This window comes from Mustela nigripes, chromosome 4 (genome assembly GCF_022355385.1).
Source record: "Mustela nigripes isolate SB6536 chromosome 4, MUSNIG.SB6536, whole genome shotgun sequence".
NCBI classification, from domain to species: Eukaryota; Metazoa; Chordata; class Mammalia; order Carnivora; family Mustelidae; genus Mustela; species Mustela nigripes.
Genome location: NC_081560.1, coordinates 43,483,962 through 43,509,770, shown reverse-complemented (window position 1 = coordinate 43,509,770; position 25,809 = coordinate 43,483,962). Strand labels below are relative to the sequence as shown.

The 25,809-nt window shown below is 37.1% G+C and overlaps 1 protein-coding gene across 1 annotated transcript in view; it reads left to right on the top strand.

The window, feature by feature from the left end:
- Nucleotides 1–25,809, top strand: part of BBS9 (Bardet-Biedl syndrome 9) — a 446,650-nt gene that overhangs the window by 215,711 nt on the left and 205,130 nt on the right. The window contains exons 17-18 of the mRNA XM_059397515.1: nt 9,116–9,288; nt 21,346–21,498. Of these exons, the coding sequence (XP_059253498.1) occupies nt 9,116–9,288; nt 21,346–21,498 (326 nt within the window). The remainder of the gene's footprint in view (nt 1–9,115; nt 9,289–21,345; nt 21,499–25,809) is intronic.

Genomic DNA, 25,809 nt, shown 5'->3' with positions numbered 1-25,809 from the left:
TGCAGGGCTTGATCCCAGGACCCTGAGATCATGACCTGAGCCGAAGGCAGAGGCTTAACCCTCTGAGCCACCCAGGCACCCCAAGGGATTAAATATTTTTATAATGTACTTGAAAGTCCATTATTTTGACTGATTCAATACAGTGAGGTTTAGAAAGAATATGCTATTGGCTAAATGTGTATATATGCCAGCCATGCCACTTTCTTAAGCTCCATTTCTGTTGACTTATTCCCTTACACAACAAACACCGCTACCTCTCTCTCCTTTCTCTTTCTTCCTTTCTCTCGCTATTCATTTCTTTTCTTTCTTTTTTTTTTTTTTGGTGTTTCTTATCTGTTTCTGTTATTTATTTATTTATTTATTTATGTTCAATTAGCCAATAAATAATAATAATACATCATTAGTTTTTGATGTCGTGTTCAACGATTCATTAGTCATTTCATTTTTAAATTTAGTTTATTTAATTGAGAGAGAGAGAGCGAGAAAGAGCACTTGAGCTGGGGGAAGGGGGAGAGGGAGAGGGAGAGAATCTCAAGCAGACTCCCTGCTGAGCAAAGAGCCTGATGCGGGGCATGTTCTTAGGACCCCAAGATCATGACATGAGCCAAAATCAAGAGTCAGATGGATGCTCAGCCAACTGAGCCACCCAGGTTCCCCTCTGTTTCTATTTTGATCTTTATCACTACTATATCTATTTGTACCTTGCCTTATTCCACTTGTTTCTTCAAGGATTAAAAATAGTTTATGTGTTTCCAAAATATGAAAGGTGAAACTAAGTAGTTGAAGGAAATAGAAAAAATAAGAGCAGGAAATTAATAAAGATATAAGTAAGATTAACACTCAGAAACGTACACTGTACAGTTGATAGGGTGCAGACTCAATAAGAAAATATTTTAGTTCCAATTTTCAGAAATGTTCAAGAGATAAAATCATATAAGTTGCTTGGTAGATGCACAGCCATTACTGATGCTGAGTCCAGAACGAAATTTCTGAATTAAGAAGGACAACTACTTCAGTAATGTCTCTATAGCTTATTTTTATAATTATAATGTTATGTAATTACAACTTATGAGTAACAAATCTCCTAGAGCTTTAAAAATAATGATGAACTCAATTTACTAAATATATTACTGTCTCAGCCCAAATCAGTGCAATCTGAGCAGCAGCTTAATCCAAGGATAAATTTAGAGTATCTAGTACTACAAGTTTTTAGTATCTAGTATTTTCACTAAGAACTGGACAACCAAAGGGCATCTGGGTGTCTCAGTCTGTTAGGCATCTGCCTTTGATTCAGGTCAAGATCTCAGGGTCCTGGGATCAAGTCCCACATGGGGCTCTTGCTCAGCTAAGAGCCGGCTTCTCCCCCTCCCACCCCCTCTCCCTGTGCCTTTCCCCTCTGCTCATGCTCTCTCTAAAATAAATAAAGTCTTAAAAAAAAAAAAAAAAAGAACTGGATAACCAAACTTCAGTAATTCAGAAGTAAAATGTAGCTGGAAGGAGTTGTGGGGTTTGTTTCAATTAATTTATTTTTTAATTTTTTAAAGAAGATTTTATTTATTTATTTGACAGAGAGAGAGAGCACAATCAGGGGTAACAGCGGGCAGAGGTAGGGGGGTGGCAGGCAGAGGCAGAGGGAAAAGCAGGCTCCCTGCTTCAAGGAGCCTGATGTGGGACTCTGTCCCAGGACCATGGAATCATGACCTGAGGCAAAGGTATACGCTTAATTGACTGAGCCACCCTGATGCCCATTTTGTTTGTTTGTTTGTTTGTTTTAAAATGAGCACTATTAGAACATGGTTCAATAATAATTGAAAAGATTGAGTTCAGCGGGAGAGGCTGATGATCAGGAAAAAGAAGGGGGACTCACAAAGCAATGGAGTCCTTGAGGGGAAAGGATGTGGGTCGCAGAGCTTGGGGACAGGAGAGATTGAACATTAGGCCTTTGTAACTTTACTGTGACAGGAGGGATTGGATGTATGTAGATCCAGAGAGGCTTTGTAAATTAGTTGTCAGGATGATAAAGGAACTCCAATGGTGACTAAATTTGAAAAAAAAAAAAAAAAGGTATAACATTGGTGTTTTGGAGAATAAGAAAGAAAACTCATGAAAGGATGGGGTAATTTTGAGCACCCATTTGAAGTTTTAGTTCCTGAATTTTGAAGTGAAACCAAGTCATCCTTAGACAATTTTCTCTGGCAATGATTTGTTTATTAGCATTCAGGCAACTAAAGTCAAGACTAAGACTTTGAACCAGATAATTTTACAGCAAGTAAAGTATTTTTGTGAGAGTGATTATAATGATGGCCCACCAAATCTAAGCTGTTAAGAGAAATAAAGATTAAACTGAAACATAGTGAAAAATAAGAAAGATCAGAGAAAACTGATATATGATGAAAAATTAATGGGTTCATTAGATCAGGAGTCTTAATAAGGTTGAAGACGTGACATAGTAGGAGTTGTAGAACAACTGAACTAGAAGAACAAAAGGTGGTGGTCAGAGAATGAATAAAATGTTGATGTCAGGGTTCAGAGGAACTGCAGATTCTGATAAAGATAAGGTAATCAGACAAAGTGTGGCCTTGGGTAGTGGATTGTGAAGATGGGAGAAGACCAATGGAGACAGAGCTTTCAAGGAAATGAGGTGTCACAGTTGTAGATATTGAAAGAGCCTGTTTGATGTTAGTACAATGAAGGAGAAAAAGAAGCACATTCAGATATATTATTGTGAAATTGTAGAGCACTAAGGATTCAGAGCATATCCTCTATGACTAGAAAGGGAAAAAAGCTACATAAGGAAGATGAAATCAAGAAAGCAGTTTAACTTATCTGCGAAATCCTTGGATATTAGAGGACAATGGAAAATTTCCCCCAAGATCTGAAGGAAATGATTTTCACATTAGAATTTTGTGCCATGCTAAACTGATAGTTAGCAATGAATACTGAATAAAAATGTACTTCTAAATGTCACAAGTAGGTCTAAGCAATTGCCAATAGCAAATTTATGTAGCCTCAGGTAGGCTGTTGGAAAATGGGAAAGATAGCTAATACAGTGAACTTTTCTATTGAAAAGAACTTCTCTATTGAAGGATTTTAACATACTGGAAAGAGCGATTGGATTGATTAATGTCAAATGTAAAAGTCATTTGCTTGTCTGTTTTGATTATTTTGCTTTCAGATATAATGAAAAAATTATAGTCATGTGTGTGAATAGGGTTGGGCCTTGGAAGAGGCTTTCTCTTTGCATCTGCCCAAAAGAAGCATATATGGTCTTGAACTGTGTTAACCAAAATATATTTAGAACAAGGAAAGTAAGGGTCTTTCTCTGTTTCATCTGAGTAGGCTATACCTTTGTTCATTTTTCATTCAGCAGACATAGTAGATATAAAGACTGTCATGGCTCCTGTGGAGCTCCTGGACTAATGGGAGAGATAGTGAGTTGATAGTAGAATATTTGGTAAACTTACAGAAGTACACTTTAGGTGCAGTTGGAACCCAAAGGATAATGTTCCATGAGACTTTATTTGTAAAGGATCTTGAGGAATGAATAAGAGCTTATTAGGTGCAAAGCATTTCAGAAAGAGAAGATTATTAAAGCATGGGGTTTTAGAGATCAGTAAATTTTCTTCTGTGCCTGGAAGTTTATATAGTAGGGGCTCTGTGAGAGTCTTTTTTTTTTTTCTTTTTTTAATTTCAGTTTTTACTTACTAATTTTTTTTAAGTGGGCTCTGTGCCCAGTGTGGAGCCTAACACAGGGTTTGAACTCATGACCCTGAGAGCAAGACCTGAGCTGAGATCAAGAGTTGGATACTTAACCAACTGAGCCACTAAGATGCCCCTATCCATTAATGAAGCCAGAAATTTAGAGATAAATATAATGATCAAATCTAACATATACAGTGATTCATCAATATAATATAACTGTTAAGATTTATTTTAGAATTTCTTAGTGGAAATATTATATAAATCCAGATTGGAAAAAGCTTCTTGAAAAGTAAACTTAGAGAAGTCATCCATAGTTTCTACTAATACTGAAGGAGTTGTATATTTAGAATATTATACTAATATCTACTCAAATTGTTTATATTACTTCCTCCAACTTTTTGGTTTAAAAAGCATTCATCTGCTTATCTAGCTCACATTTTATTAAAATTTCCAAATAGCATAAATTACATTTCTGCATTGTTTATAATATGAATACAAACATTATTTATATTGATGAACTTCAGATGTTCTGACATGAATAGAGACTGACAAGATACATTTTTGTGCCCTGCTTAGTTAAATATATTATTTTCTCCATTTGTAGTAGAGTGGAATGGCAATTGACTAGACTCCAATTATCCAAATTTATTTCATTTGGAGGCTGAAGTGGTTATTTCCACTGAGCTGCTATTACAAGATGCAAAGGAAAAGAAATAAAAAAAAATTGAATGTTCATTTTGGCAGCTGTTTTAATTACGAATATTGTAAGGGTGTATTTTAAAATACAACTTTCTTCTTTCATGTTATATTATAAATAGAAATTTTTATTCCTCCGTTCCCTGAAATGTGTACTCTGGGAAGTCTCCAGGGCAATATTAACCACCTTGGAGTACTAATACTGAGAAAATGCTTAATAATAAAAATAATGCCTTATAAATCTTTAACTTACTGATTCTTGTTGATTTTTGGTAATCTGAAAAAAATCAACTTAAAATATTGTGTTTCTATTTCTAAATCTTAAGTCTAATTGTAAAATTTTTCATTGCAAAAAATTTTAGTTTTCTTTTTTCCCTGAATGTGTTGGTGAAAACAAGAAAATAATTGAAGCCAAAATGCTAAAGTTACAGAAAATATCACACCTATTTAACTGTTAATTATGTTTTTTTACATTTCTGTTATTTAGTGACATTACTATAGTTGGTCACAGTGGAGTTCTGTCTCAGTCCATTTGGGCTGTTAAAACAAAACACCATAGACTGGGTGGCTTTTGTACAACCGTAATGTATTTCTTACAGTTCTTGAGGCTGCAAAGTCCAAGATCAAGGTGCCAGTAGATGGGGCTTCTAATGGGAGCCTACTTCTTGCTTCACAGAAGTCTGTCTTTTTGCTATGTCCTCACAGGGCAGAAGGGGCAAGGCCACTCTTTGGAATTTCTTTTATAAGGTCACTAATGCCATTCATGAAGCCTCCACTCCCATGGTCTTATCAGCCAGAGGCCCCAATTCCAAGTACCACTGCTTTGGACCTTAAGATTTAACATACAGATTTTGGACAGGACACAAAATTCAGTCTATAGCAAGGACATGCTGGGTATCTGGAATTTTAATTATGTTTGAGTTTTTCATTGAGCTTTCTGAGGAAGCCCACAAAATGATATGAGAAGCTCTTATGAAATAGGTGGCATCAGAAAAGCTGCTGAAGGAAGTGGTGGGTACAATTGACTGACATGCTGCTGGTGGAGGTGACAGCCTTGAAGATACAAGTCATCACATCCACATCTAGCCTCTTCCAACCTTGAGCCCCACTTACAGCTGCTGAACCCTGCTAAGACTGGGCCCCACTAGGGCCAGAAAGACTAGCAGCTCCCTCTGCCCAGCCATGAGCCCCTCTATGGGACATGCTGTTGCCATGGATAAGGAGGACAAGGAGATAGGTATGACCCTTTTTGCAGAGTTCTAAGCCTGGAGGGAATTGCATATCATTAACAAGCCTTATTTCTTCCTGGGAAGGGTGTACCCAGAGGATGTGAGCCGTTGCCTGGACTTTATAGTGCTTTTGGTGCTTTTGTAGGCCAGTCTGGAAGACAACAAATGCTCACCATCTAGCCCATGGCTTTGCAGATGTTGCTGCAGTTAGAGTGGACACAGTTAAGTGTGGCAGTGCCAACATAATGTGCCGATACCTGCCAGTACCGTATCTGGCTCTGACACTTTCAAAGCCACAATTACATCTCACCATCCTCTCTAGCTTGGATCACTGTAGTGTGCCATTTTGTCATGTTCATCTACTACAGCAAGCAAGACCTGTTGCATAAAAATATGAAGCCAGTGTTTTGGGAGATCACAAAGCTGCAAAAGGGGGTGAAGCTGGCCCAGCTTAGATTTTTCCACCAGAAGGCCTGGGATATTACCTGGGTCTGGAAGCAGGGGCTATGCGTTGGGCAAACAGCTGCCCAACAGACACATAAAAAGACAGGGTCCTAGAGCCAGTCCTGAGCCAGAAGCCAAACATCTGCCTAGAAGGGACAAATGGCCAGGACCTGGAGGCAGCACTGAGCTGGCACCAAATATCTGTCCCAGGACAGATGGAGTTACAGATTTGTATGTGAGATGACCTGTCTTTATTCCGTTTTGAGTTCTAAAATTCTCAAGGAGATTTTCAAGAAATCACCAAATGCCAAAGACCTCTGAGCTTTAAATGCTTCCAATGGAGTGAGATTGTTCCCTACCTCCTGAGGCAGCTAACTCTACAAATATCTGTAATTATTACACAATACTTACTGTGCCTTCTGTCCTTTGCAGCTCCTTTGCTATTGTCCACCTCTTCTGCTATGTTATAGACCATCACATACTTGAAAATAGGAATGTATCCCTTGCGGGGAAGTCCTGGCACTTTTGTGGCAACATCAACCTTCATGAAGTATCCCTGAATCAGTAATGGCAGAAACAGTGTTTACTTTTGCCCCATCACTCCATTTTTCCAGGTCTGCAGTGAACTCCTTGAGGACAGAGGCTCTTGCTGTATTCATGGTTTTATCTCCAGTATCTTGCACTGAGTTGTGTAAATAATTGAAAGAGTGAATAAGTACCAGTCTGGGATTAATATATTGGCTCCCAAGTTTAGCTTGGATAGGACCTGAGATTTAGAGAATTCTATTACTGTCCTTTGTCATCATTATTCTTCTACCTCTTTACTCCTGCCCCACCACCGTTGCGCTCTTTTTGTTCTTAGAGAATTAACCATCCAGTGACATTTGTAAAGAAATGTAAAAGCTGTTTGTTGTATCTCACCTTAGCCCTATTCTCTTTGATGGGAGAAATGAGGAAATCATCTGATCAGCACTGTGGGCAGAAATCAGAATCCAGAATAAGACTATGGTGAGGGGAGAGCTGGGGGATGATCCAGGAGAAATTATATGATAGCAGAAAACATCAAGGTTTTTGCCATATGCTATGGCAGGCATATCCTGTATATTTTATTCTTTATATAATTGAAAGAGAGATGACTAGGAGAATGAGAGGAGATATATTTTTGAATTCTGGTGGAGGATGACAAATTGAAGTCCTTAATAACCAATTTAGAGATGACATATATTTATAGAATTTGTCAAGGTGTGATGAGGAATATAATAAATATTTTACATGTTCATGTGCAAGGCCTTAGATTCCTTACTCAAGGAGACTGACTTCATCTTTGTACTCCTAACATGTCTTTCTTTATGAAATTGTACATAACAGATGCTTAATAACTGGTGAATTACATAGAATAGGGGAACTGGTTCCTATATACTATAGGGGAACCAATATATAAACTCTTCAAGAGTTTATAATCTCTTGGAGAAACTGAATATAATCATATGGAAAGTTAAATAGGAATAAGAAAAAGTATACACCCTGACCAAATGGGATTTATTCCAGGTATGCAATGCTGATTCAGTGTCCAAAAACTGATCAGTGTAATCCACTTAACTTTAACTTTAGTTAATGGCCCAGGGTATCTGTTTGCATTCATTAATCATAATAAATGTACATAATACTATAAGATAATAATTGGGGAAACTGGGTGAAGGTTGTGTGGGAACTCTTATAATCTTCATAATTTTTCTGTAAGTCTAAAATTGTTCTAAAATTAAAAGTTAATTTAAAAAATGCATGATTATAAAATATATAATAAACTGTAGACATACTAGATCTCTAGATAAATTCAAAGAGATACAATACTGTAATGTGGTTAAGATTAATAGCTAATCTTTGGATTAATGGCTAGAGTTCTAATCCCTGTCCTATTACTATCTGGCTAGATGACCTTACATATTATTTAAACTCTTCTGTAAAATTGGGATAACATAATTCCTCCATAGGGGTATTGAGGTTTAAACCAGAGAGTGACTGCAGAGTGCTCAAAACAGTGCCTGCTATACATTAGGGCTTGCTGTGGATGGTAGAGAAATAAAGATTTCTTGGGGTATGTAGGCTTGAAGCCAGGTCTTGAAGAATAGGTAGGATTTAGATAGGGGAAAAGGGTATATATCATGAACTCTAGCTCTGACATTGAATTTACTTTGTGACCTTAGATGAGCATCTGAAATTCTGTGTGTGGTTTTCCTTTTTATTAAAAAGAGGTTGTTGCAATCATAGTGCTTGGTTCATAGTTGGTGCTCAACAAATAATAGTTGCTCCTATCATAGATGTAGTTATTGTCACCTTTGTCATCATTGTCACAAACTGGGCAAGTTAAACGGGGGACGGATAGGAATTAGGCTTTCTTGGAGCTGAGGTTTCAGCTAATGGAGGGAAGCAATTTTTATATTTAGGGAAGAGTCTGATTACAAATATAAATAAAAGAACTATTAGAAAAATAGAAAACTTTGATCATGATTACAGGGATTTAAGCTGGCTACAGTGTAGTGTAAGTTTTATTTCACATCAATATTCTGAAAAATTTAATGAATACCATATTATAATTTTGCAGGCTTTTTTTTTTTTTTTTAAACCTTATAAACAAAGCTAGCTTGCTTGCTTCCTTCCTCTCTTTTTCTCTCTCTCCTTTTTTTCTCTCTCTCTCTTTCTTTCTTTCTTAGAAGGACTAAATTTTGTATTTTAAAATATTTTTGTTTTTATATTTTGGGTTTTTTTTTTTTTTTTTTTGGTATTTTATTGTATTGAAATCTATGATAAGAAACAGGGAAAAGGACCATACTCTGCAGCTTGCTACTGTAACCACAAACCTTTGGAGTTAAATTTGAAAATGTTAAGTGGTTTCTGTAGAAAACTGCAATAAAACACTAGAAATCATATTTGTATTTCAAAAATCCAATTTATGGTATTTATGTCAGAGTTAGTGATAATTCACATAGTTTCATCTAGTAATTATGTGTTAATAAGCATTTTTCCTTAATTATTTTCTCTCTCAGAACGGTATCGCATTCAGAGTGAACAGTTTGAAGATCTTTGGCTCATAACAAATGAACTTATTATCCGCCTTCAGGAATATTTTGAAAAACAGGGAATCAAAGATTTTGCCTGTTCGTTTTCTGGATCTGTGCCCCTTCAAGAATATTTTGAGTTGATTGATCATCATTTTGAGGTGTGTATGATCATAACTCACATTACCTGCAATTTTTCTCTGTATGAAAGAGAGGAGATGCTACAAAGGAAAGAATTCTAGTATACTTGGCTATTATATCAAATGCTTCATGTAGTTATTTTATGTGGTTGGTAGATTTTGTGTATCTGTTCCTGCCCTCTTGCCCAGTTTGTGATCACTTACAGACATCAACAGAGCTGCCTGGAGCTAAGCATGTGGTCTGGCTTCAGAACAGAGCTGATTTAATTCTCCCACATGGGGACTTAACCTTTGACCCCAATAACCCAGTGTTAAAACTATTTGAGCTTATCGGCAGCCATTTGGCTAACTAATTCTAGCAGGCCATAAATGAGGTGTGATTATAAAGTAAAGTGATTTTTCCTTTTCTTTTTTAACAAGCACATCAGAACTTCTGCATCTGAATGAGGGTTAACCACATAAAATATTCTTTAGTATCTGGCATTATGGGCACTTAGGAAATGCTGAATGATTAAATGTCTAAACAAATGAGATCTGACAGTGATTGTGTTGCCCAAATATTTTTGCATTTCTTCTGTGAAAGAGCCTGTGTTAGATTGTCCTGAGTATCATGATGGGATAAAAATCTTCATTCTTTGAAGACTGATTTTATATTTGGAAATAGTCAGGAGTTATATTTGGTAAATGAACTGGACAAATGACAGTCATTATTTTAAAAATCTCATTTGTTAAAAAAAAATTCACCAGATTTTATTTATTTGTCCATAAATAGACCCTGTAGGCAATTACAAGGGCTGGTGTGGGGGGGCAGATTTCAAAAGGACTTCAACATTATTCAAGGAAGCATTGGTTCTCTAGCATAACTACTTTTTAAGGAATCAGTAGGTTTTGAAAATTCAGTATATAAACAACAATGTGTGATGTGTGCGTGACAGAGTGAGTATGTCATATCTCATGAACATTCCATATAGTTCAATCCCTTTGACATTCTAAGAACATTGACTTTAACCTATAAAGACTTCTTCTTTTGGTAGAGTATGAACATAAAGGGAAAATTTCAGTGCATACAGTCACAACATGTTGTTATCAAATTAATTGAGCTTACTTGGGTTATCTTTCATCTGTACTAATAGTATTTTATAGGACAGTATGCTTGTGGCCAAATCATGGCACCAAAATTTACATTTGGGGAATATATTTAGGTATTTGAAGGATTAAGAACCTTTGCAGTCCTTTAGGATATATTTTTAAAAATTCCTGTGTCACTGTGCAAAACTGGGATCTAGTGGTTTATGGAGAAGACTATAAAAAGGCTATACTAATTATGTATCTGTAATATTTAAAACACAAAATATTAGATTCTGATGGACTATAAGTTTAACATACAGCACCCCCAACCCCTTATTTGCTGGCTAGTAAATCTCTGGAGTTTCCATATCAGGGGCATTTTCTTTCTGGGAGGGGTTTAGGGAACATGATGAACTATAGGCACTTCCTTTTGTTACACAGTTTAAAAAAGCATTATATATTTCCTTTCTCTCTGGCCCCACTTTCTGCTTTCTAAAAAAATATGTGATTTTAATCTTTTGAATTAAGATAGCTTTTGGAATTCTAGTGTCCCTTAGTGTTAGCTCCATGAAGGTAGGAATTTTTGTCTGTTTTATTCATTGTTATATCTAGAGCAATGCTTGGCCCTTGGAGCAATACTTGTTAAATGTTGAAATTCTGAGACATGGAAACATTTCAATCACTGATGTTTGATTACACATTCAGTGCAGTAACCTGGCTGATGTGTCAGTATTAAAACTGTATTCTTGATTTTTGTGTGTTTCATGAATTTATTAAATAAAACATTATAGCTAAAAATTATATTATTAAAAGTGTATTATGATAATCAGGCTAATATTCTTTTTAAAAAATTTAGTTATTTAAAAATATCATTTAACTTCTGGTAATGAAAACCCCCCGCCCTTCAAGAGAATATTCTTTGATTTAGTTAGTTACTTAGTGCTTCTGAAATTGGGGTTAAAAGACAGTAATAAAATTCTAAGTTTTGGGGTTTATTTTTTAAATTTTTTTTTAATTTTTAATTTTTTATAAACATATATTTTTATCCCCAGGGGTACAGGTCTGTGAATCACCAGGTTTACACACTTCACAGCACTCACCAAAGCATATACCCTCCCCAATGTCCATAATCCCACGCCCTTCTCCCAAACTCCCTCCCCCCCAGCAACCCTCTGTTTGTTTTGTGAGATTAAGAGTCACTTATGGTTTGTCTCCCTCCCAATCCCATCTTGTTTCATTGATTCTTCTCCTACCCACTTAAGCCCCCATGTTGCATCACCACTTCCTCATATCAGGGAGATCATATGATAGTTGTCTTTCTCTGCTTGACATACTTCGCTAAGCATGATACGCTCTAGCTCCATCCATGTTGTCGCAAATGGCAAGATTTCATTTCTTTTGATGGCTGCATAGTATTCCATTGTGTATATATACCACATCTTCTTGATCCATTCATCTGTTGATGGACATCTAGGTTCTTTCCATAGTTTGGCTATTGTGGACATTGCTGCTATAAACATTCGGGTGCACGTGCCCCTTTGGATCACTACGTTTGTATCTTTAGGGTAAATACCCAGTAGTGCAATTGCTGTGTCATAGGGCAGTTCTATTTTCAACATTTTGAGGAACCTCCATGCTGTTTTCCAGAGTGGCTGCACCAGCTTGCATTCCCACCAACAGTGTAGGAGGGTTCCCCTTTCTCCGCATCCTCGCCAGCATCTGTCATTTCCTGACTTGTTGATTTTAGCCATTCTGACTGGTGTGAGGTGATATCTCATTGTGGTTTTGATTTGTATTTCCCTGATGCCGAATGATATGGAGCACTTTTTCATGTGTCTGTTGGCCATCTGGATGTCTTCTTTGCAGAAATGTCTGTTCCTGTCCTCTGCCCATTTCTTGATTGGATTATTTGTTCTTTGGGTGTTGAGTTTGCTAAGTTCTTTATAGATTCTGGACACTAGTCCTTTATCTGATATGTCGTTTGCAAATATCTTCTCCCATTCTGTCAGTTGTCTTTTGATTTTGTTAACTGTTTCCTTTGCTGTGCAAAAGCTTTTGATCTTGATGAAATCCCAATAGTTCATTTTTGCCCTTGCTTCCCTTGCCTTTGGCGTTGTTCCTAGGAAGATGTTGCTGCGGCTGAGGTCGAAGAGGTTGCTGCCTGTGTTCTCCTCAAGGATTTTGATGGATTCCTTTCGCACATTGAGGTCCTTCATCCATTTTGAGTCTATTTTCGTGTGTGGTGTAAGGAAATGGTCCAATTTCATTTTTCTGCATGTGGCTGTCCAATTTTCCCAGCACCATTTATTGAAAAGGCTGTCTTTTTTCCATTGGACATTCTTTCCTGCTTTGTCGAAGATTAGTTGACCATAGATTTGAGGGTCTATTTCTGGGCTCTCTATTCTGTTCCATTGATCTATGTGTCTGTTTTTGTGCCAGTACCATGCTGTCTTGATGATGACAGCTTTGTAATAGAGCTTGAAGTCCGGAATTGTGATGCCACCAACGTTGGCTTTCTTTTTCAATATCCCTTTGGCTATTCGAGGTCTTTTCTGGTTCCATATAAATTTTAGAATTATTTGTTCCATTTCTTTGAAAAAGATGGATGGTACTTTGATAGGAATTGCATTAAATGTGTAGATTGCTTTAGGTAGCATAGACATTTTCACAATATTTATTCTTCCAATCCAGGAGCATGGAACATTTTTCCATTTCTTTGTGTCTTCCTCAATTTCTTTCATGAGTACTTTATAGTTTTCTGAGTATAGATTCTGTGTCTCTTTGGTTAGGTTTATTCCTAGGTATCTTATGGTTTTGGATGCAATTGTAAATGGGATTGACTCCTTAATATCTCTTTCTTCTGTCTTGCTGTTGGTGTAGAGAAATGCAACTGATTTCTGTGCATTGATTTTATATCCTGACACTTTACTGAATTCCTGTATAAGTTCTAGCAGTTTTGGAGTGGAGTCTTTTGGGTTTTCCACATATAGTATCATATCATCTGCGAAGAGTGATAATTTGACTTCTTCTTTGCCGATTTGGATGCCTTTAATTTCCTTTTGTTGTCTGATTGCTGAGGCTAGGACCTCTAGTACGATGTTGAATAGCAGTGGTGATAATGGACATCCCTGCCGTGTTCCTGACCTTAGCGGAAAAGCTTTCAGTTTTTCTCCATTGAGAATGATATTTGCGGTGGGTTTTTCATAGATGGCTTTGATGATATTGAGGTATGTGCCCTCTATCCCTACACTTTGAAGAGTTTTGATCAGGAAGGGATGTTGTACTTTGTCAAATGCTTTTTCAGCATCTATTGAGAGTATCATATGGTTCTTGTTCTTTCTTTTATTGATGTGTTGTATCACATTGACTGATTTGCGGATGTTGAACCAACCTTGCAGCCCTGGAATAAATCCCACTTGGTCGTGGTGAATAATCCTTTTAATGTACTGTTGAATCCTATTGGCTAGTATTTTGTTGAGTATTTTCGCATCTGTGTTCATCAAGGATATCGGTCTATAGCTCTCTTTTTTGGTGGGATCCTTGTCTGGTTTTGGGATCAAGGTGATGCTGGCCTCATAAAATGAGTTTGGAAGTTTTCCTTCCATTTCTATTTTTTGGAACAGTTTCAGGAGAATAGGAATTAGTTCTTCTTTAAATGTTTGGTAGAATTCCCCCGGGAAGCCGTCTGGCCCTGGGCTTTTGTTTGTTTGGAGATTTTTAATGACTGTTTCAATCTCCTTACTGGTTATGGGTCTGTTCAGGCTTTCTATTTCTTCCTGGTTCAGTTGTGGTAGTTTATATGTTTCTAGGAATGCATCCATTTCTTCCAGATTGTCAAATTTATTGCCGTAGAGTTGCTCATAGTATGTTCTTATAATAGTTTGTATTTCTTTGGTGTTAGTTGTGATCTCTCCTCTTTCATTCATGATTTTATTTATTTGGGTCCTTTCTCTTTTCTTTTTGATAAGTCGGGCCAGGGGTTTATCAATTTTATTAATTCTTTCAAAGAACCAGCTCCTAGTTTCGTTGATTTGTTCTATTGTTTTTTTGGTTTCTATTTCATTGATTTCTGCTCTGATCTTTATAATTTCTCTTCTGCTGGGCTTAGGGTTTCTTTCTTGTTCTTTCTCCAGCTCTTTTAGGTGTAGGGTTAGGTTGTGTACCTGAGACCTTTCTTGTTTCTTGAGAAAGGCTTGTACCGCTATATATTTTCCTCTCAGGACTGCCTTTGTTGTGTCCCACAGATTTTGAACCGTTGTATTTTCATTATCATTTGTTTCCATGATTTTTTTCAATTCTTCTTTAATTTCCCGGTTGACCCATTCATTCTTTAGAAGGATGCCGTTTAGTCTCCATGTATTTGGGTTCTTTTCAAACTTCCTTTTGTGGTTGAGTTCTAGCTTTAGAGCATCGTGGTCTGAAAATATGCAGGGAATGATCCCAATCTTTTGATACCGGCTGAGTCCTGATTTAGGACCAAGGATGTGATCTATTCTGGAGAATGTTCCATGTGCACTAGAGAAGAATGTGTATTCTGTTGCTTTGGGATGAAATGTTCTGAATATATCTGTGATGTCCATCTGGTCCAGTGTGTCCTTTAAGGCCTTTATTTCCTTGCTGATCTTTTGCTTGGATGATCTGTCCATTTCAGTGAGGGGAGTGTTAAAGTCCCCTAGTATTATTGTATTATTGTCGATGTGTTTCTTTGATTTTGTTATTAATTGGTTTATATAGTTGGCTGCTCCCACGTTGGGGGCATAGATATTTAAAATTGTTAGATCTTCTTGTTGGACAGACCTTTTGAGTATGATATAGTGTCCTTCCTCATCTCTTATTATAGTCTTTGGCTTAAAATCTAATTGATCTGATATAAGGATTGCCACTCCTGCTTTCTTCTGATGTCCATTAGCATGGTAAATTCTTTTCCACCCCCTCACTTTAAATCTGGAGGTGTCTTCGGGCTTAAAATGAGTTTCTGGAGGCAACATATAGATGGGTTTTGTTTTTTTATCCATTCTGATACCCTGTGTCTTTTGACAGGGGCATTTAGCCCATTAACATTCAGGGTAACTATTGAGAGATATGAATTTAGTGCCATTGTATTGCCTGGAAGGTGACTATTACTGTATATGGTCTCCGTTCCTTTCTGATCTACCACTTGTAGGCTCTCTCTTTGCTTAGAGGACCCCTTTCAATATTTCCTGTAGAGCTGGTTTTTGGTGTTTGCAAATTCTTTCAGTTTTTGTTTGTCCTGAAAGCTTTTAATCTCTCCTTCTATTTTCAATGATAGCCTAGCTGGGTATAGTATTCTTTGCTGCATGTTTTTCTCATTTAGTGCTCTGAAAATATCATGCCAGCTCTTTCTGGCCTGCCAGGTCTCTGTGGATAAGTCAGCTGCCAATCTAATATTTTTACCATTGTATGTTACAGACTTCTTTTCCCGGGCTGCTTTCAGGATTTTCTCTTTGTCACCGAGACTTGTAAATTTTACTATTAGGTGACGGGGTGTGGGCCTATTCTTATTGATTTTGAGGGGCGTTCTCTGAACCTCCTGAATTTTGATGCTCATTCCCTTTGCCATACTGGGGAAATTCTCCCCAATAATACCCTCCAGTATACCTTCTGCTCCCCTCTCTCTTTCTTCTTCTTCTGGAATCCCAATTATTCTAATGTTGTTTTGTCTTATGGTGTCACTTATCTCTCGAATTCTCTCCTCGTGGTCCAGTAGCTGTTTGTCCCTCTTTTGCTCAGCTTCTTTATTCTCTGTCATTTGGTCTTCTATATCACTAATTCTTTCTTCTGCCTCATTTATCCTAGCAGTGAGAGCCTCCATTTTTGATTGCACCTCATTAATAGCTTTTTTGATTTCAACTTGGTTAGATTTTAGTTCTTTTATTTCTCCAGAAAGGGCTTTTATATCTCTCGAGAGGGTTTCTCTAATATCTTCCATGCCTTTTTCGAGCCCGGCTAGAACCTTGAGAATTGTCATTCTGAACTCTAGATCTGACATATTACCAATGTCTGTATTGATTAGGTCCCTAGCCTTCGGTACTGCCTCTTGTTCTTTTTTTTGTGTTGAATTTTTCCGTCTTGTCATTTTGTCCCGATAAGAGTATATGAAGGAGCAAGTAAAATACTAAAAGGGTGGCAACAACCCCAGGAAAATATGCTTTAACCAAATTAGAAGAGATCCCAAATCGTGAGGGGGGAGAAAGGGGATAAAAAGAGGTTCAAAAAGGAAGAAAGAAAAAAAAAAAAAGAAAAAAGAAAAGAAAAGAACTAAAAAAAAGAAAACAAATAAGAAAAATATAAAAAAGAAAAAATATATATATTAGATAAACTAGTTTAAAAACGTTAAAAAAGAAAAAGGTAAAAGTTAAAAAAAAAATTTAACCAGAAGGCGAGAAAAAAAACAAAAAATGAAAAAGAAAAAAATTAAATTAACTGCAAGACTAAAAAAAAATCACAGGGGAAAAAGCCATGAGTTCTGTGCTTTGCTTTTTCCTCCTCTGGAATTGTGCTGCTCTCCTTGGTATTGAAACCGCACTCCTTGGTAGGTGAACTTGGTCTTGGCTGGATTTCTTGTTGATCTTCTCGGGGAGGTGCCTTTTGTAGTGATTCTCAAGTGTCTTTGCCCTAGGCGAAATTGCACCACCCTTACCCAGGGGCCGGGGTGAGTAATCCGCTTGGGTTTGCTTTCAGGAGCTTTTGTTCCCTGAGCGCTTTCTGTAGAGTTCTGGAGGACGGGAATACAAATGGCGGCCTCCTGGTCTCCGGCCCGGAAGAGCCGAGAGCCCAGGGCCCCACTCCTCAGTGCGCCCTCAGAGAACAGTGCCCAGTTAGTCCCGTCTGCCTGACCTCGGGCCGCGCTCCGAGCTCACCGAGCCTGCGACCGGTTCAAGGTAACACCGAGCTGCGATCTTACTGTCGGCTCTGTCTCTGTAGCTGGCTTTCCCGTTCCAATACCCGCAAGCTCTGCGACACTCAGACACCCCCGATCCTTCTTTGACCCTGCGGGACTTGAGGCCACGCTGACCCCACGTGGGCTTCGCCCCGGTTTAGCCTCTGCAGCGATGTCCCTCAGCGGAACAGACTTTTAAAAGTCCTGATTTTGTGCGCTGTTGCTCCGCCGCTTGCCGGGAGCCGGCCCCTCCCCCCGGGGTCTATCTTCCCGTCGCTTTGGATTCACTTCTCCGCCGGTCCTACCTTTCAGAAAGTGGTTGTTTTTCTGTTTCCAGAATTGCTGTTCTTCTCTTCGATCTGCCGATGGATTTTCAGGTGTTTGCAATCTTTAGATAAGCTATCTAGCTGATCTCCGGCTAGCTGAAGTAGTCTCAGCCTGCTACTTCTCCGCCATCTTGACTCCTCCCTCGGGGTTTATTTTTTTTTAATTTATTTATTTTTTTTTGGTAGTCATGTGTCTGGAGAATGCATACACTGAAAAGGAAGTTTTGTTTGATATAAGAAATGTAAATTGTAATATGTTTAATTTCTGAACTTTTTATTTATTTATTTATTTTTTGAGAGGGGGAGAGGGTGCGGTTGAGTGGGGGCGGTGGGGGTTGAGGGTTGCGGAGAGTGAGGGGCAGAGGGAGACGAAGAAAGAGAATTTTAAGCAGGTTCCACTGTTAGCCAGAGACAGACCTAGGGCTGAATTTCAGGACCCTGACATCATGACCTGAGCTGCAATCAAGAGTTGGATGCTTAACCGACCAAGCCATCCAGGTCCACCTGATTTCTGAACATTTTGAAAATGCTGTTTATTTCAAGACTAGTTGATGATTGTTTCATAAAGTTGAATTAGCAGTTTATATAATCTGATTTCATGGAATGTTCCTTCTGCTCTATGACTCTCACTAGCTTCTTTTATTTTAATAATATTAAATTCAAAGGTTATGAGAAGGGTTATAGTAATAAGAGTATTTTTAAATTTTTTGATTTTTTAATAAACATACATTTTTATCTCCGGGGTACAGGTCTGTGAATCGCCAAGTTTACATATTTCACAGCAGTCACCATATCACATACCCTCCCCAATGTCCATAACCCCACCATCCTTTCCCTACCCCCCTCTCCCCAGCAACCCTCAGCCTATTTGTAAGATTGAGTCTTTTATGGTTTGTCTCCCTCCCGATCCCATCTTGTTTCATTTATTCTTTTCCTAATCCGTAAACCTCCCCTCCCCCCATTGCATCTCCACTTCCTCATATCAGGGAGATCATATGATAGTTGTCTTTCTCCGATTGACTTATTTCACTTAACATAATACCCTCTAGTTCCATCCACGTCATCGTCGTCGCAAATGGCAAGATTACATTTCTCTCTCTCTTTTTTTTAAATTAGAATTTTATTTTATTTTTTTATTCTTTTTTTTTAAATTTTTTATTTTTTATAAACATATATTTTTATCCCCAGGGTACAGGTCTGTGAATCACCAGGTTTACACACTTCACAGCATTAACCAAAGCACATACCCTCCCCAATGTCCATAATCCCACGCCCTTCTCCCAAGTTAAAAAAAGAAAACAAATAAAGAAAAAATATCAAAAAAGAAAAAAATATATATGTGTATACACACACACACACACACATACACATATATTAGACTGGTGACTAGAACAGGGTTACTTACTTAATTTTGGCAGTATTTTCATCTCTTACAAGAATCTACCTCCCAAAATTTTAAAGGATGAAAAACACATACAAGGGTAGACACAATGAAGGGATGGAATAAGCCTATTAAGATGAGAAAAAAAATTTTTTTTTAATTTCTAAAAAATGAGTTGATAAAGTAAGTTGGTTGGGAGAATAAAGAAAAAGAAAGTGGAGAGAATTTGCTCAGGCTGGAGACTAGCCCGGAACTAGATTTAGGGTTTATGTTGATCTATTAGGAGAAGTTGAACCCCAAATTATTTAGAAGAAAAAACCCTATATGTATACAAAAAATATAGTTATATATAATGGAGGATAAAATATGACTATAATAATGAAGGTTCAAAAAAGATTTTTTTTGAAAGGTATTGTTAAGATAAACTACTTCAAAAAAACGTTAAAAGAGGAAAGGATAAAAGTTCAAAAAAATTTAGCAGAAGAAAAAAAAATATTAACTGCAAGACTAAAGAGTCATGGGGAGAAAGCCATGAATTCCTTGCTTTGCTTTCTCCTCCTCTGGAATTCCGCTGTTCTCCTTGGTAAGTGAACTTGGTCTTGGCTGGGTTTCTTGTTGATCTTCTGGGGGAGGAGCCTGTTGTAGTGATTCTCAAGTGTCTTTGCCCGAGGTGGAATTGCCCCGCCCCTATCAGGGGTCAGGCTAAGTAATCAACTCGGGTTTGCTTTTGGGAGCTTTTGTTCTCTGAAGGCTTTCTGTAGAGTTCTGGAGGATGGGAATAATAATGGCGGTCTCCCAGTCTCCAGCCCAGAGAAGTAGAGAGCTCAGTGCTCCACTCCTCAGTGCGCCCTTAAAGAAAATCACTCAATCACTCCCATCTCCCTGGCCTCTGGCCGCGCTCCCAGCTCATCCAGCCTGTGATGGGTTCAAGGTAACCCTGGGTTGAGACCTCACTCCTCGGCTTTGTCTCTGTAGTCGGCTTCCCCATTTAATACCTGCGAGCTCTTTGACACTCAGACACCCCTGGTCCTTCTGTGATCCTGTGGAACCTGGGGCTATGCTGACCTCCGTGGCCTTCACCCCAGTTTAGCCTCTGGAACGATGTCCCTCAGTGGAGCAGACTTTTAAAAAGTCCTGATTTTGTGCTCCATTGTTCTGCCGCTTGCTGGGAGCTGTTCCCTCCAGCCCCGTGGACTATCTTCCTGTCGCTTTGGATTCACTTTTCCACTGGCCCTACCTTTCAGAAGTGATCAATTTTCTGTTTCTAGAATTGTTGCTCTTCTTCTCTTTGATCTCCCATTGGATTTTTAGGTGTTCGCAATGGTTTGATAAGCCAGCTAGCTGATCTCCTGCTACCTGATGTCATCTTAGTCTGCTACTTCTCCGCCATCTTGACTCCAAAAAGAGTCAATTTTTTTTTTTTTTAAGATTTTATTTATGTGACAGAGAGAGAGATCTCAAGTAGGCAGAGAGACAGGCAAAGTGAGAGAGGGGGAAGCAGGCTCATCGCTGAGCAGAGAGCCGAATGTGGGGATCGGTCCCAGGACCTTGGGATCATGACCTGAACCGAAGGCAGAGGCTTTGATCCACTGAGCCACCCAAGTGCCCCAGATTTCTTTTTAAAAAGTAAATGAATGGTAGCACATTATACATACTATTCTGTATTTTGTTTTTGTTTTTTTGCTTTGTTTCATTCAATGCATCTTTGGATAACATTGTATATTAGTACTTAGTAGTTCTGCAAAGTAGTCTTATTATTTAAGCTGTTCCCCTATTGATGGGTATTTTGATTATTAATAATATCTTACTATAAACAACAAAACAATTCTATAATGAATATTCTTGTATGTACATTACTTTTCGTAAGCATACTTATAGGATAAATTGCTAGAAATGGGCTTGCTAGATCAAAGGCTATATTGTTTGAGAGCTATTTATTTGTACTACCTTTTCTATGAATTTTGTCCCTTTTTCTATTGATTGATACTCTTTTCTTACTGATTTGTATTGTACTTTGGCCCTTTTCTTTTTGATTCTTAGGTGCTTTCTAGATATTATGGGCTTGACTTTTTGTCTCTGTGGTATTGCTACTATTTTTTGCAGTTTGCTGTCTTGTCACTTTACTTATGATATATATATATATATATATATATATATATATTTTAACTGTATAGAATTACTTTTTTGTTTTTTTAATTACAAATTTATCAGGGGTGTGAGCGTGTATGTGTCTGGCTTTTGGCTTTTGAGTTATGAGGGTCTCTCTCATGCCAAGATTATTTAAGAATCTAACTTTTCTAGTAATTTTATTGTGTCTAAATTTTATTCCTCCAAGTGATTTTGCTGTAAAGACTGTTTTGTTGTGCACATTTAATCTGAATTTAGGAAATTCTTTATTGTAGTTGCGGATAAATGGTGAAAAATTAGAAGAACTCTTATCTGAAAGAGCCGTACAATTTCGGGCCATTCAGCGTCGACTATTGACAAGATTCAAAGATAAAACACCTGCCCCCCTCCAACATCTGGACACCTTGCTAGATGGAACTTACAAGCAGGTAAATATGGTATGAATGATAGTTTTCCACTACTGGATATAATTTTTTTATCCCTTGCCCTAGAGTCATGTACTGGAATACCCAGGTTAAGTATTTCTTTCCTATGAACTGTGGAATAGGGAATGGCACATAAGGTTTAGAGTCAGAAAAACCTGGGTTCAAATGTCCAGCTTTGCAACTTTCTAATGATTAATCTTGAGTAAATTACATAAGATCCATCAGTTTCCACATTTTACCCAGAGTTATTGTGAGGATTTTTCATCATTTATGTGAAGAGGCCAGCCAGCACAATCCAGGTACATAGTATGTGCTTGATAGTTGGTAGCTATTATGCTTAGTGTTATTACTAAATAATTCTTGGTGCATCTTATACTTATCACCATGATTTCCCAGTTGTCCTGCTGAGCAACTGGCTGATTCTTCTTTTCATCAATGTTTACCCTTTGCATCGCTAGGGTGACCTGACTCTCATTCTTTGAGTATTATGTCACAAAATGCTGTTCAAAATTATCATCTTTGGCTTAAAGTTTTAAAAAATTTAAATAATAATAATTTAATTTTTAAAATTTAAAATTTTATGGGTAAAAACCTCTGGAGTTCCACTATAATGAAATCAGCTTTGAATGACTACATGTCTTCTTATGCTTCGATATAATATCATTAATCTGTTTAGAATCAGTGTTGTGGTATGAGTATTAATTGAAATTTTTATTGGGATAGTTACATATTCACTTGCAGTTATAACAAAAAATATAGTTAGTTGTCATGTATCCTTTACCCATTTTTCTCTAGTACTAACATTTTGCAAGCCTACAGTATGTCACAGCCAGGATATTGTCATTGATAAAATTCATGGATTTTATTCAGTATTTCATAATTTTGCTTATGCTAGTTTGTGGGTTTGTGTATTTTAAGTTCTATACAATTTTAGCATATGTGTAGGTTCATGTACCCACCACTAAAGATACTGAAAGCTCCAAAACCACAAAACTCGCTCATGTAGCCTTATATTGCCACCTCTTAAGCCCACTGCCCTCCTCTGCTGTAGTATGTTGATTTTGAATGGACAAATAAAAATATTTTTTTCAGTTATCTTCTCTAGAGGAAAGAAGAATAGCTAACCATGTGGATCTCAATAAATGTATTGATGATACAGTTGATTTTTGAAATATTCATGGCTATGTGAAAATTAGAAGCAATCTGAGGGACAGTCTGTAGACACAGTAGGGTATTAGAACACAGGGCTTGGAGTCCAAAGACCTCAGTTCTCTCATTTATTAGTAGCTTTTGGCAGTTCCCTGACACTTTTCAGAGCTTCAGTTTCTTTCCATAAAATGGGATAGATACTATGTTGTTACAAAGACTCTATTTGCTAATATATGTGAAAATGCTTGGTAAATTGTTTTGCAAATCTAGATGGCCAGTTTCTTTTGTGCTGGAGCAATTATGCCTCTCAAATTGGTGGGCGTTAATGACACTCTTTCTCTTCCACACTTCTTTCCTCTCTTAAGTACACTTTTTGTTTTGGTTTGTTTTTCACTTTCTTTCTTTTCTTCTTCTCTTCTTCCTTCATGTCCCTTTGCTGACTTAATCTATTTCATTCTTAGGACTTATCTGCTGTGCTTGGGGCTAAAGATTCACTGACTCTTGCCTTTAATGATACTGTATATTTTTTGTGGACACAAAGGCAGAGGGGTGTTTAAAGGAATTTGATAGGGATGTTTGATGTAATGCTTTCCATATTTTCTGTATAGCAAGACTTCTTTTGTCTTTTATATGTTTGAAGTGTTGGGGGTTTTTCTTTTGTTTTTGTTTCTTGGGCTTTTTTTATTTTTGCTTAGCCTCAATGTTGGGTTTTTACATGATTTGTAATATTACAGAAAAGATGATCAAAACCATGGGTTTTAGCTTGAATCCATATTTTTAAGTTAGATTAAATTTTCGATTAAATGAGAATGAATAAGCTTTTGAAAGATACAAATACTATAAGGAATTTGACTTACTTTTAATGTAATTTACTATTCACTTTTATTATATACCCAAATTATAGTTAGATTTTATTTTCTATTTTAACTCTATTTAGTTAATTTTTTTAAAAGATATTATTTATTTATTTGACAGACAGAGATCACAAGGTGGTGCAGAAAGAAGGGGGGGAAGCAGGCTCCCCACTGAGCAGAGACCCCCCCCTTGTGGGGCTAGATTCCAGGACCCTGGGATCATGACCTGAGCTGAAGGCAGAGGCTTTAACCCACTGAGCCACCCAGGTGCCCCTCTTTAGTTAATTTTTTAATGGCATAGTTAATACATGAATATAATTCCCAAAGAAAATGATATAATTATATACAGTGCTAAATTCCCTATCATGGCCCTTGACCATCTCCTCAAAAATGTAATACCTTTATGTTTTTGTGTCTTTCCAGACCTTTTTTTTTCCTTTGCATTTAAAAGTTAAGTATTGTTTGTGAGGCTAAAATAATCTATAAGTAGTATTATACTATATGTATTGGTATACTTTTTTCTTTTTCTTCTATCAGTACGTACTGAAGCTCTTGCTATAACTATGTATAGATCTACCTCTTTGTGTGTTATGTAGTATATAGATATTCTGTAATATGGACAAACTACGGTTTATTAAAGAATAGATCTTAATAGTAGTTTCAGTGTTGAGTCTAACAGTGAGAAAAATCACTTTTAGATGGCTCTTCTGTGACCAAACAGGCATATGACATACTTCATTATCACTTTCTTTCTGTACCTAGTATAAATTTTTCTTATCTTTATATTTTACCTTGGTAGGAGGCATGATTTAATTGGCAGATCAGCCAAACGCATGAAATAATGAGCCATGCTTAAGTGTGATCTTACTTTCCATGGCATGACTGTCAATAGATTTTTAAAGTGTTTTCCTAATATAGCAGTTTTAAATTGGATCTGTTACCTGTGTAAAATCTTTGTTTTCTCATGTGTAGGGAGCATTTCATTTAAAAAAAAATTTTTTTATTAGTCCTTCTGTGAATATTAGTGCCACTTTAGTTCAATCAGGAACAGAAGAGAAAGACTCTGAGCTGTCTAGTGAAAGATTTACATTTTATTGCATTTATCTGGAGAATGTTACATTGTTAACATTTAATGAACAGTAATAATTGGCTTAATGTGAAAATAGAAGCAGAAACTAGTGTAAAACTAGTTTTACACTCTAAAACTAGTGTGTAAACTCTGAAGACAGGAACTTTTTTGTTTTTTCCTTATGTACTTGTACGGCTATATTCTTAGGATGATACTTCTTGCCACATTATAATTGCTTAATAAACATTTGCTCTATGAATGAATTCTTTATTGCCACTAATATAATTTATCGACACTATGTTTTTTATAAGGGCAACACTACAAAGAATAGATTGGTAGATAATTCTTTGAGTTCAGGCTCATGAATTATTGGGAAAGTTTATTTTAAATCCCCAAAAGCCACTAAAGGAAACTCTCTTCTGTTTTCCTAAATAGTTGGAGGACTCAGGTAAACTGTCATAGCTAGGAAAGTTTTATAGCTGCAGATTCTTACAGATTCTTGACTAAGAAAATCTTTTCTGTTCTTTTTTCATGAGTATGTGTATGCCAAAGTAAATTTGAAGTAATATCTGTTCAAATACCTCTGTGCAGATAGAACATTGTTAAGGTTGTTCTGAGTGACCCAAGAATTGGTTTTTTTTTTTTTCCCAATATTAATATATGTCCAGAAGCATGAAAAGTTTAATTCTTTTTTTTAAGGTATTTTTTTTTTAAGATTTTACTTATTTGTCAGAGAGCGAGCGAGAGTGAGCACAGGCAGACAGAGTGGCAGGCAGAGTCAGAGGGAGAAGCAGGCTCCCTGTGGAGCAAGGAGCCCGATGTGGGACTCGATCCCAGGACGCAGGGATCACGACCTGAGCCGAAGGCAGCTGCTCAACCAACTGAGCCACCCAGGCGTCCCAAGTTTAATTCTTTTAATTTCTTTAAATTTCTTACTTACATAATTGTTGAATTCTTCCTCTTGGGAGGCAATTTCTTTCATGTCTTTGGAGAAGCTAGTAGGATATAGAAATGTACAACTGGAGGAAGTTTGGGGTCTTATGGGCATTAGGTGTTCTAAGAACTGCTGTAGATCCTAATAGAGTTCTTAGGACAAACTGAAAGTGAAGACCAAGGTTATTCATATACAAAGTATTGCTAACTTGGCTGTAATGTGAAGCAGTTTGCATAGTATACGCATTCATGTAAATTGTCAGTTTATCAGGTACACAAGTAGGTAAAGCCAGGGCAAGCAGTATACGA